The sequence below is a fragment of the Phytophthora infestans genome, genomic scaffold (genome assembly GCF_000142945.1).
Source record: "Phytophthora infestans T30-4 supercont1.7 genomic scaffold, whole genome shotgun sequence".
Lineage (NCBI taxonomy): Eukaryota > Oomycota > Peronosporomycetes > Peronosporales > Peronosporaceae > Phytophthora > Phytophthora infestans.
Genome location: NW_003303752.1, coordinates 4,133,938 through 4,145,608, shown reverse-complemented (window position 1 = coordinate 4,145,608; position 11,671 = coordinate 4,133,938). Strand labels below are relative to the sequence as shown.

Genomic DNA, 11,671 nt, shown 5'->3' with positions numbered 1-11,671 from the left:
ATACAACAGAAGCTGGCCATAAGAGCAACGCTGTGCTAAGTCACTTGATCCATATAGATAGATAGTTTTAGATTGAATAAAACGAACTCATGTGTGATACTGCTGTAAACCATTGTTGTCTAATAGTTGTTTAGACAGCAAAATCCGAGACTACCTAACTGGCGGACGTGTCGTCGACAGGGGCGTAGGATACGATTTTAAGTGAATTGGCAAGACAACAACAAAACACGAGAGGTTTGAATTATAGTTGGTTAAGTAGACCCCATAAAGAAACGTTAATAAACTTGGAGCCTAAATAACGTCCAATAACCCTGGAATCATCGCTACATTATCAAATAGAAAACACTACCGTAGCATCAAGGCGTCTTGCGACACAATATCCAAATGCTTCAATCATAACTCGAGTGCTAGCTCTGAATCAGCACAAAATGAACGCTACATACATTATAAAAAGTACAATTTGAATATTTTTAGCTTTCATTGAGTTTGATTTGAAAGGTGAGCAATCTTTAGTTACGTACAAGCTGAAATAGGCAGTACAAGCAAGTACGTAGAGCAAGTTGGACAGGCCATTACTATCGTTTGTGCTGATGTGAGCTAAGTTTCATAGCGGCTCAGAAATGGCCCGATATATCGAGCACGACGCTAAGCGAAACATATTGTGAAGCGTTTGTATAAATATTATTTGAAGTGCTGGTGGTTTTAAGTGGAAGATGAAGATACAGTGATAGCCAGCAATAAAAAGAGATTGCATCAAGAATCTTGATTCAAGATCATTAGAATAATTATTTCTTAAATCAGGTAAGCATCATGCTGACCCAAATTAATGGATTTAGGTACACATGGGTTCAGCTTTTTTTCAACAGTTATCCCGCCGAAGCGTAGCGGAGGCCGGAAGGCCAAAGCAAGTAGAACTAAACCTAAATTACCGCCGCGTAGCGGCGCTTGGCTAGTGCTTTGAATAATGTCATTATCAAATGTCTGATTTTTTTTTCAAAAAACAAATGCTTTAGATAATGACATGATCAATAATGACATTATCTAAAGCATTTCGACATTTTACCATGTCGCGGATAGGGTAATTTCATTGTTTTACATGGAAACGCCGAAATCGTGGGTGTGTCTTTTATCTTTGAGTTTTTTTAGCAAAAAATGCTAAGCTTCCCAATTTTTTGGTACTGTACCCAAACGTTCGATTGCGGCTGTGGAAGAGAAATCATTACAGTACGTGAAGCTGAGCGAGTGCAAAATCAGGAGGTGTCCTGCTTTTCTTGCAAAGATGGCGGACGCGGAGCGGCGTGTGCAGTCGATGCCGCACCAGCGTCTGGATCGAGACCCATCACGGTGCGAACTTGCAGCAGTAGACTTGGCAGTGGGTCTGTCTGTATCTGAATGCGATTGGGGTTCCTGTTATTATTGTTCAGCTTGACGACATTCCCGGTGCCAGGGTTCATGGCCCCCACATTTCAGGTACACGATCTGTTTACATCTTAAAGTGACAAGGCTTTGCTGGTATCGTACGAGCTTTTTACTAACTTCTTGTTGCCTTCCAATGGCTTTAGCAGGAGCCAGACAGTGACGCTGTACGCTCTGAGAATCCAAAGCATGTCGGTATGTAGCGCAACTACAGTATTTATTCGATTAGTGACAACAATGAGCTTACTCTGCTCTGGTGTCGGGTAAACCAGCGTCTCCAGTGAAGATACGACCGCCGCCCATGTCGGCTGGCAACCAATACTGGATGCCAGATCACCTCTGCAAGGTGAGTCGTGTGTCTGCATGAAGTATATCAAAGCGGTGCTGGTATTTTAACGGACGTGATGCTTGTCCTCTTAGGTATGCTACGACTGTTCTGCAGCGTTTTCACTCTTCCGACGTCGTCATCATTGCCGACTCTGTGGGCAAATTTTCTGCTACGAGTGCAGCAGCCAATTCGTCGACGGAACGCCCCATAGCTTCCCTGGCGTCATTCGAGTGTGTACGTTCTGCTTTCAATTCGCAGATGCTGCTGGGAAGAAGAAATTACATGACAAGGATCAGAGACGGCACTCGATCGAGAGTTTAGATGCGAACGAGACGTCGAGAGAATCATTTTCGAGTCGATTTGACCGAACGTCACATCGACTGAGTGAAGAACTTAGCGGAGTGAAGCCATCACCGCTTGTTTTTGGTCCTCCCGTCGACCCAAATGAAGTACCGACACTGTTATCACCAGTCGATTCGAATTCAAGTGACATTGAGCAGTCTGCTGACCCAACAAGCGCCACAAATGAGTCGATAGATTTATTTGAGGAATCAGACAGTACAGAAGTGCAGCGAAGGTTTCGCCCTCAAGTACGGACCAGAAGGAGACGTTCTAGTGCTGAACTTTTGGATGCGATTGAAAGTGGGGGCCTCATGGAGGCAGAAGTGCTCGCTTTTAAGCAGGGGAGGAAAAAGGCGTCTCCTAAAAAGGAGGTTTCAACGGTCCTCGAAGAGACACAGTGGGAACTTGCGACGCAAAACAGTAATAACCTCCACACGCAACGAGAGATTGCGCTGGACATGTATATGGTAAGATGAGACCCTGCGCACACAATAGAGGGCTAACACTGACGCATATTATCTTTGTTTTAACGTGCAGCAAAGCGCCCACGAACAAATTCGCGATGGTATTAAACAGTCCGTGTCTGCTCTGTCAAAGGGCTTGCCAGAAGCTGAGGCGATTGATCGAGATCAGCTGGCTTTGACGCTGGAAGACATGGCGTTTGTCGTGACGGGACATTTACTGTTTAGTATGAATTTCCGCTCTCCAAGTGGCTTCAACTACTCGAATCTCGTCAAAGTGAAGAGCATCGCAATGGCTACCAGCTCCAAGAAGGAACCGAGTTACAATTTCAAATGGCTCGCTGGGACTGTGTGTCACAAACACTTGAGTCACAAGCAAATGGCGCGGGAGGTGGCGAACCCGCGCATCTTGCTGTTTGCTTGCGGAATAAGCTACGATCGCTCAAATGGCACTGGGCGAATGAGCTCACTGGACACATTACTGGAGCAGGAGAAGAGCTACATGGCCATATTGGTTGACAAGATTTCGGCGCTGGAGCCAGATGTAATTTTTGTGGAGAAGACTGTGTCACGACATGCACAAGAGCTATTGTGTGAGCGCCGAATTTCGATCGTGCTCAACGTCAAGAGTGAAATGCTGCGTCGAATCGCACGTCACACTGGAGCTGACGTTCTGACATCGGTGGATCATGTGGATAAAGCCGATCCTGCTAAAGTAATTGGTCGATGTCGTTCATTCATGGTCAAATCGATTCCTGTAGTTCCGGACGAAGGCTTGTCGCCAGCGAAGAAGTCGTTGCAGGCGCTTGCTGGGGTGTTTATGAAAGCACCTGCAGTGCCAAGTCGCTTGCGAACTGATACCTACTTGTACCTTGACGGATGCGACCCATTAAATGGCTGCACAGTACTTATCACTGGCCCATCAAAGCAAACGTTGAGGGTATTCAAGCAGCTGACGCGTACAGTGCTATCGATGACGTATCAGTTGCTGTTGGAAGCTCATGTGCTGTCCGATCTTGACTTGAACAAGAATATCAGAGCGAAACTTAGCGAGGAACAACACACTACCTGGTGTACAACGTCCACTTTACGAGTCCGGGACCCTGGATCTTCGAACCCTCGCTACCATCAGTGCGTTGAAGCTAAACATCTTCGCATTACAGCCTGTTCAGACGAAGACGTGTCATTCGGCAATTTTCTCAACCAAGAATTGGCAGCTCTCTCGCTAAAGTGCCAGGTATGTGGTTTGCTCGCTGTGAATCGCTTTCACCATGTACTGACAAGGCGTTGCTATTGTTCTGTTATTCCTAGAATGTCAAATGCAATCGCTTAATGGCAGAACATGTGCACTCATTCAGCTGCCGGACAGGAACGATCACAATTTCGTTTGAAGAGTTGCCAGACAAGAACAAACAATCTCTATCGATGTCTCTGAGTCAAGCGAGCGACCCTGGAGTAACAGATAAATCGTTTGGATCTTTCAGTGAACTGTCCTTCACGATGGGATCGGAGCGGGATATCAACCTGCTGGCGATGATGACACCAAATTCCTTTTCCCAACCGTCTGGAAGTGAAGACGACACTGCATTAGCCGCGGAGAACGGATACCCTACAGTGATATTTTGGCGGTGGTGTCACGAATGTAAAGGTGTCATTTCCCCTTTTATCCCGTTGGAGAAGTACATTTACAAGTACTCGTTTGCGAGATTCCTTGAAGTTCTCTTCACTGAGGCAGAAGGATCGGTGTTGCCTAAATCACCGTCCGCGATGTGTGCACACACCTCTATGGAGTCGCACGTGCTTTTCTTCAACATCGGCAACTCGGTTGCACGTTTCGAGTTCCAGAAGCAGGTGTCACTTCGTCTTGATCGCTCCAATTTGAAGCACGGCACTGGTATCGTTCATCTAAAGCAACCTTTGGAGAAAACCGAGCGAGAAATTGTGGAAAAAGAAGTCTCTGCTCGTCTGGAGGGGTTGAAAGGGCTGCTGAAAGCGCTGATACAGTCTTTCACGGAAAAGGTGCAGGGGATTATTCAGGCTGTGGAGGCTTTTGAGCGCACTGATACAGATCATCATCACGCTCGCATCATTCTTGAAGTCATGTGTATTTCCAAGATGGTGCGAAGTGGTGATGCAATGATTTCCCATAAATTGACGCAACTGGAGCAGGAAACTGCGAACAGTTTGGGCGCTTGCGACGCCACGCACCGCGCGCTGTATTTGATGGCGTGCAAGTGGATCACTTGCATACTGCGACTTCGCAAGCTAGTTAAGAAGCATGTATCGACGGAAACGGCTCCACCAGCACCGAATAGTGGCTCGTTCACGCTTGGAGGTGTTACCTTTCATCCTTCAGCTGTGATGTCGCCGATTGTATCGCCGCGGGTTGTAGAGGAGGCTACTTTGACGCCCAGTGTCATTATTAAAGAACCTGATTGGGGTGAAGGTGCCGAGCCGCTTGTTCGACGCCGAAGTAGTGGTGCCCTAAATTCTGCGATTGAGTCAGAAGTGATGACGCGAAGTGCAGTATCACCGTCATCGACGATCGGACACATTGAATCCTTGAAGCGACCACCGATGCCGTTCTCAAGCGGCGCCAGCAGTAGTGGAGACGGAAAAGAGGTGCGTATTATGAGGAGTGTTACAGTGTCTGCCCTTTCTTACGAATGTAACGCAATGCTGTGTTCTAGAGCTCACGACCAGGTTGGAAGGATGCGTTGTTGGATCTCTACCGCGTTCTCGGTCGACCTGAGCCTGGAAGCGACTTCACTATTGATCTTCCAGAAGAGCTGACTACGGGGCACCCTAGTCTCCCTCACCGATCTAAGTCTCGAGTTGTGCTGGTAAACGAGGCACAACCGATCACATGGGTTGCGTATGCTTTGTCAACTGATTCCTACGAGGAAGAGTTGGACGGATGGAAGCTTCGTGTCCACAGTGAAGGCGTCGAGTCGGTTGATGCGCAGAAACAACATTTTGATGGTGCAAGCACGAATTGGTCGCGTGCTGCTCTCGAAACAACACTGAATGTGCCGTTTAAGTTCGCCGCAATAGAAATGCCGCTGCACTTGTCGCTGCTTTCTGGAAAGACATCGTCAACAATGTCAAACACGTGCTGGGAGCTATCGACGATAGCGTACTACCCACTTCAGGTAAGCCAATTGATGCTGTAATCACCGTGGTCAAGAAATTTAACGATGTTGATGGTGATGCAGTTTGAAGTCCTACGCGAATTATTCTACGGGAGTCTGCAAAATTTTGCATTTTCAATATCTCACGTGGCAAATTGGGATGCCAACGGTGGTAAATCAGGAGCCTCTTTTTACCGAACACTCGACGACCGCTTTGTGATCAAACACATTTCATCGAAAGAAATGCAGGTATGTGTCGTATGCGTTTGACCCTCCCTTGACGAAGAAAACTAACCACAATTTAGAGTTTCTTGGGATGCCTTCCAGAGTACTTTAAGTACATGGCGAGTATCTACTTCGATGGTTGTGCCAGTCTTTTATCAAAAACTGTGGGGCTTTACCAGACGACCATCACTCGAAAGGACTCCGGACAGAAGACAGTGCAATACATCTGTGTCATGGAAAACGCGTTCTACCAAAAGCAGCTCACTCGGACCTACGACCTCAAGGGAAGCTCTCGGAATCGATTCGCCAAGCCACGTCCCTCTTCAGAGAATGATACCAGTGGCCGTGTACTGCTGGACGGCAACTTCTTGGAATTCACCAAAGGCCACCCCGTGGGTGTGCTAGCAGAGGACCACAAATTTATTCTGAAGGCTGTGGAGAACGATACTGCGTTTCTCTATTCGATCAACATCGTCGACTATTCGATGGTCATGGGGCTAAGCTATCGTCGAGATACTGTCAAGGGAGAGGACGACGAGGATCCATCCGAAATGACCGTCGGCATTATTGACTACTTGCGCCAATTTGATCTAATAAAGCGGGTGGAGAGTGTCGGCAAGTCTGTGGGTATGATCGCTGGCCAGTCGTCTCCCACGATTATCGAGCCGGGGCTGTATGGAAAACGCTTTCGAGATGCCATACATCGGTACTTTATGCCAGTAACTCCAATATCGTCCGGCACCAACGATGATAAATAAACACTTCATTGTACATGGTGCTGCGATCCTGAAGTTGTCGACGATAGTGCGAGAGCTCGACTGATCGCTTCAACGTGTGCTGACGTAGAGATAATGGGCAGCATACAGCGGCACCGAGTGAACTGAACTGCGTGTCGTGTACATTTTTTGCGGAACTGCTTTGTGCCAATGCTGACACCCCGAAGACCATCAATGACAGGGTATACAAACTGAAGCACGGACGAACTTGAGGTGTTGGTATGAGAGTTTTTACTCCGTACGCTTGGCTTCCGTTGGAACATGAAGTGCATTTCTGGCGGGGGTTGAACTGAAATAGTGAAGCCAGCTGATGCCTTCGCTTTTAGGTCTTGCGTAGCCATTCGAAGCGCTGGGACCAAGATCACACGTCCCGCGATGGCCTGAACAAACCGCGCAGTATCGTCGACAGTCATAGGCATGGCTAACAAGGGTGTTTCCTTGGCTCCAGCACTGAAATTTCGCAAATTGATAGCTTGGATACAGTCTGCAAGTGGCACGGTGAACTCTGCTAACGTGCCTCCGACGCAGATAACGAAACACTCAGCTGTTAAGCGATTGACTGACGACACGCTGCGGATGGTAATCTTGTCACCCTTTCGAGTAAACTCGCGTCCACATAGCGTCTCAGCGTAGGTCCAGTTCAGATAACACAGTAGATTCATTGAGCTCGAGTGGGACAAAAATCCGTTGTAAGCGACGCACGACGCCAAATCGTAGCCATCTAGCCGAAATGAGAAGCCACACTAACCGCGAAAAACAACACATAACGATTTAGCAATGGTGAGAGGGATATCTACACTAAAAAAAGTCGAACCTTATCAATAACGAGCATAACTCGATGCCCACTGATGTTTACTCCTCGTTGATAGACTCGTTGGGCCATGTAAAATGTACACGTCCCATCTCGGAATGCTGCAGCTCTTAGTCGGCCTCGATAGCCCCGGAAAACCCGCTGAATTTGACCTGCCTTGGTTTTCCAGAGCTGAAGTAGCTTTCGAAGCGCGCATCCCTTGTATATTTTCTGGATTGCTATAGCGCTAGTTCGTCTCAGTTCTCGAAGGACGTAGCTTTTGTGAAGTCGATGGTACATTTCATCTGCTTGTTTCTGCCTAATGTCATGTAGAAATCGTTCCCGTCGAATCTCAGCTCGGAGTCGAAATCCACGATACACCCTCTGAACATCAAGAGCTGCTCTTGAAGAAATCATACCGCTCCGATGTTGCTGTCGTAGTTTTAGTATATAGGGTATCAGCATCACCGTCTGAAACACTTTGCTTTCGTCTTCATGGTACGGTGCCTCTGTAACTGGATCAACAAAAACTAAGGTGTTAAGGAGAAACTCAGCACTCGTTCTGGTTAGTCGTAGCTTCGATCGCCCTTCTGAGAACTGTCCAAGAACGCTTGGCTTGACATTTAATCCAGCAATGTCTTGGTAGTAAATCTGGGTGATCGCAACTGTCTTTGAAAGGATCCGTGGCGCTTTATCTGGATTGTCTTTCGACGTTGAGTGATACGTCTGCTGCCTCATTGAGGCATCCATATTGCTTCCCCTCCTCGTTCTAACGTACTTGTCAATAGTTCCCGCGTTAAGCTCCTATCCGTCATCTTCTTCGCTCTCTGATAGCTTAATAACGCTGCGAACTTCATCGTCCGTCAAGTATAGAGCATTTATCCGACAGGTTGTTGGGCTGTCCATCGGAGTTATTGCGGTGTAGTGATTGAGCTTCGAAACCATTAGACGGACCTTCTTGCCTTTTTTCGCAGTGAAGACTTCCTTCAGTAGCACATTTACTTGACGGAAATTGAAAATCGAGCAGAATCGATGATAGTTAAGTAGTAGGCGGTCCACCATATTCACGCGGTGCAGATAGCCAGGAATGGCATACTCCTGAGGCAATTGGTCCAGCGCTTTCGCGTAATTTGCTTCTGCGCGAGGGAGTTGGCCGCAGCATTGACACAAAATCGCCAAATCTAGGAACGTCTGAGCATCATCGGGACGCAGCAAATGTGCAGGCAGGAAGAAATGGGTCTCGCACTGCCAATACAGCACGGTCATAAGTACGGTCAACTGCAACGATACTGTATCACCACCTTACCTCCGATAGTTGCTCGTTGGTGATACCGATCTCCTTAGCTCGTTTTAAGAATACCATGAAAGTCTCAATTTCTTCACAAATGGCTTGTAAAAGAACAGCATAGAAAAATACAAACTTGGCTGACGACGGAAAGAGCCGCAACCCGTCTTCACAAAGCGTTTTTGCTCCTTTGAAGTCGTGAAGACCCACATAACGTGCCATGAAGCATGCAAACAGTGAATCCTCTGTACAACTGTCAAGCTGACAGCCACTACATCTTGCGCATTGAGCATGGATTTTGCTCTCTCGGATTAGTGCCCGCACATATCGATTTTGTTCAAATCGGATCGCAACCGCTCGTTGCCTTCCCTTCCATCCTCGGTGACAGCGTTGGATCTCGGTAGCCACATCACATCGTCGCCTATGCAGCATAGCCATCACGATACGCCATAGACGTCGACCACGTATATACTTCTGGAAATTGGCGATTCTCTGGTTCATGACTCGAATGTACTGAAGTAGCAGCAGATCTCGACATCGATACCCTCGAAACCAAGCTTGTATTTGAGTTGCTCGGTCACTTCTCTTCTTTGTAAGGCGCGCAAGAACCCTCCGGCACACTAGTACTCGTCGAAATGCAAACTGAATCCGCGCGGCCGCACTCTGATTCCGCAGACAATAAAATGCTCGCCACTCTTCGCGAGCCGCGACACCTCGCACAATCTTCTGGATCAGAGTAGCTGCGTAAATGGCTTCATGTCCATAGCGACTCAGCGAAGACATCGTTTTATTAATCTCCGGCTGTTTCCGTTGCTGCTTCCAGGCACGTTTAAGTGAAGAATGATACAGAATTAACACACGCTCGTCTAACTCTGGCAGCTTCGGTACGTATCCTCCTGGATCATCTTCAGGGAGCTTGCAGCGTTTTAGCCCTGGACGGAGACGGACAACTTGTTTCTTGGCTCGTATAGGATTTAGCTTCTTCTCTGGCGCGTCGTCAAATGGTCTTTTACTTGATAGTTTTTGTTCGCCTTCATAACGTTCCTCTACAGCTATAGGTCCCGTCCAAGGTCCAGGTTCCACATGATGTTGCCTATCTCTAAGTCGCAGCGCTGTGTGGGTCAAGTGCGGCAGACGCATGATATCCGCATCCTTAGCATACCGAGATGCGTGCTTCTTTCGAGTTGACGGCGCCATCGATGAATCTTAAAAGGTTACAATGGCGTAACCACTTCAGTTTGTTGTGATTGGTAAATGGACAGTTAATTTCGGTCCGAAAATAAGTTGCTGTTTTATTTTCGGTTAAAACAGGCAAGACAGTCAGCCCGCAATCGTTAAAAATGGCGACGCCTCAGCGCTCGGTGTTCTGCGACCGTCCCTTCATCACGTACCCGACGCGGGACCGTCTGTATGGACTTTGCTGGAGGCCAGACTTGAACTCCCTGCGAATTGCCGCCTCTACCTTCATCCTGGGCGAGTACGCCAATAGAATCGAGGTATAATGGCGCTGCCTTTTAGGAATGCTGTCGATTTGTTTAACTTACCATTGTTAAAATACGTAGATCTTCCACCCGACGGCCAACCAGAAGGAGGTGGTCTCCGCGCTGGAGATCGACCACCCGTACCCACCCACCAAGATCATGTGGTCGCCGGCTTCGCTTGGTTCGCATGTGGAATTGCTGGCAACAACCGCCGACTTTTTGCGACTCTGGACGATCTCAGATTCGTCCATAGAGCTGCACTCGAGATTCACAGCGGTGGGTGGTTGATTTCATAATAGTTGCTGATGACTACTCTATCTAATGAGGACGCTCTTGTTGCAGAAAAAGAATAACAATGATGCCTGCGCACCGCTCACAAGTTTTGATTGGAATGAAGTGGAGCCAAATATCATCGGAACGTCCAGCACAAGCAACACGTGCACCATCTGGGACATCAATGTACGATCTAGGGGTTATTAAAACCAGAAAAGTGTGTATATAAATTAGTAATACTTGTTAATGCTGCAGCAACCGACATCACCAAAGCACAATATCGGTACGCACGACACTGAAGTGTACGACATTGCGTTCTCAAGTAGCGACCCCCAGAAGTTCGCTTCGGTGGGTGGTGACGGATCGCTGCGGCTATTTGACTTGAGGTGAGCAATTGCTGTCACTTGACGTGCCTCCGAACGTGACTAAATAATTTTGAATGGTGCAGATCGTTGGCTTCAAGCACCATCGTGTACGAAGATCCGAATGCACCTCTTCTCAGACTAGCGTGGAATAAACGCGATGATCGCTTCATTGCGACGTTCGCTGACGACAGCTCCAAGATTTCTGTCATCGACCTCCGTCGCCCTATCTACCCTATGGCGGAGCTGAACCAGCACCAGGCAGGCGTCAACTCAATGTCATGGTCTCCTCACTCACGATACGATCTGTGTAGTGCTGGAGAAGACAACACAGCAATCGTGTACGACATCTGCGCTCAAATGACGAGTTCGGATGATAACGTTGACGGCACTTGCTACACTTTACTGAAGTCGGACGAACCTATCAACCAGATCCGGTGGTCACCTACGGAACCAAATTGCATCGCACTATGCGACGAGAAGGCCCTGCACGTCGTGCAGATGTAATATAGTAGTCGTAGCGTTTCGTTTTGACACTACCTCCGGCTGCCTGGAGTCTAAGTAACCATTCAATTGAAAAGTGCAGCAGTGGCAATGTGCCAACCCGTCGATGTATCAAAAGCTAATACTACATGTACTATTCATCTTTAGACTAAAACAAGGATATGTGAATTTGTCGCTGTGTGGGTTTTCGCGCTGTGGTGGCTCGTCGTTTTATCCGTGTTCATCGTCACCGCAGCATACAATGCGCGGTACGCCAAGTGTTACTGGGATTTCAATGACACTAACCTGAGCTACACC

General features: G+C 47.8%; 3 protein-coding genes across 3 annotated transcripts; 2 read left to right on the top strand and 1 right to left on the bottom strand.

The window, feature by feature from the left end:
* Positions 1-1,717: 1,717 nt before the first annotated feature.
* PITG_05644 (phosphatidylinositol-3-phosphate 5-kinase) lies at positions 1,718-6,661 on the top strand (the record flags this gene model as incomplete). Its single annotated transcript, XM_002999219.1, has 7 exons — positions 1,718-1,762; positions 1,837-2,553; positions 2,624-3,784; positions 3,859-5,169; positions 5,238-5,699; positions 5,763-5,927; positions 5,984-6,661. 7 exons carry the CDS (start codon positions 1,718-1,720, stop codon positions 6,659-6,661), a joined length of 4,539 nt encoding a protein of 1,512 aa, XP_002999265.1.
* Positions 6,662-6,666: 5 nt separating this feature from the next.
* Positions 6,667-9,894, bottom strand: PITG_05643 (uncharacterized protein; the record flags this gene model as incomplete). The annotated part of the gene is made up of 6 exons (XM_002999218.1): positions 6,667-7,422; positions 7,494-7,940; positions 7,995-8,120; positions 8,322-8,714; positions 8,776-9,647; positions 9,768-9,894. The coding sequence occupies 6 exons, from the start codon at positions 9,892-9,894 to the stop codon at positions 6,667-6,669; spliced, it is 2,721 nt and encodes a 906-aa protein (XP_002999264.1).
* A 200-nt stretch (positions 9,895-10,094) lies between these two features.
* On the top strand, positions 10,095-11,377 carry PITG_05642 (WD domain-containing protein, putative; the record flags this gene model as incomplete). The annotated part of the gene is made up of 5 exons (XM_002999217.1): positions 10,095-10,250; positions 10,317-10,511; positions 10,578-10,694; positions 10,764-10,894; positions 10,957-11,377. The coding sequence occupies 5 exons, from the start codon at positions 10,095-10,097 to the stop codon at positions 11,375-11,377; spliced, it is 1,020 nt and encodes a 339-aa protein (XP_002999263.1).
* Between the last annotated feature and the right edge of the window lie 294 nt (positions 11,378-11,671).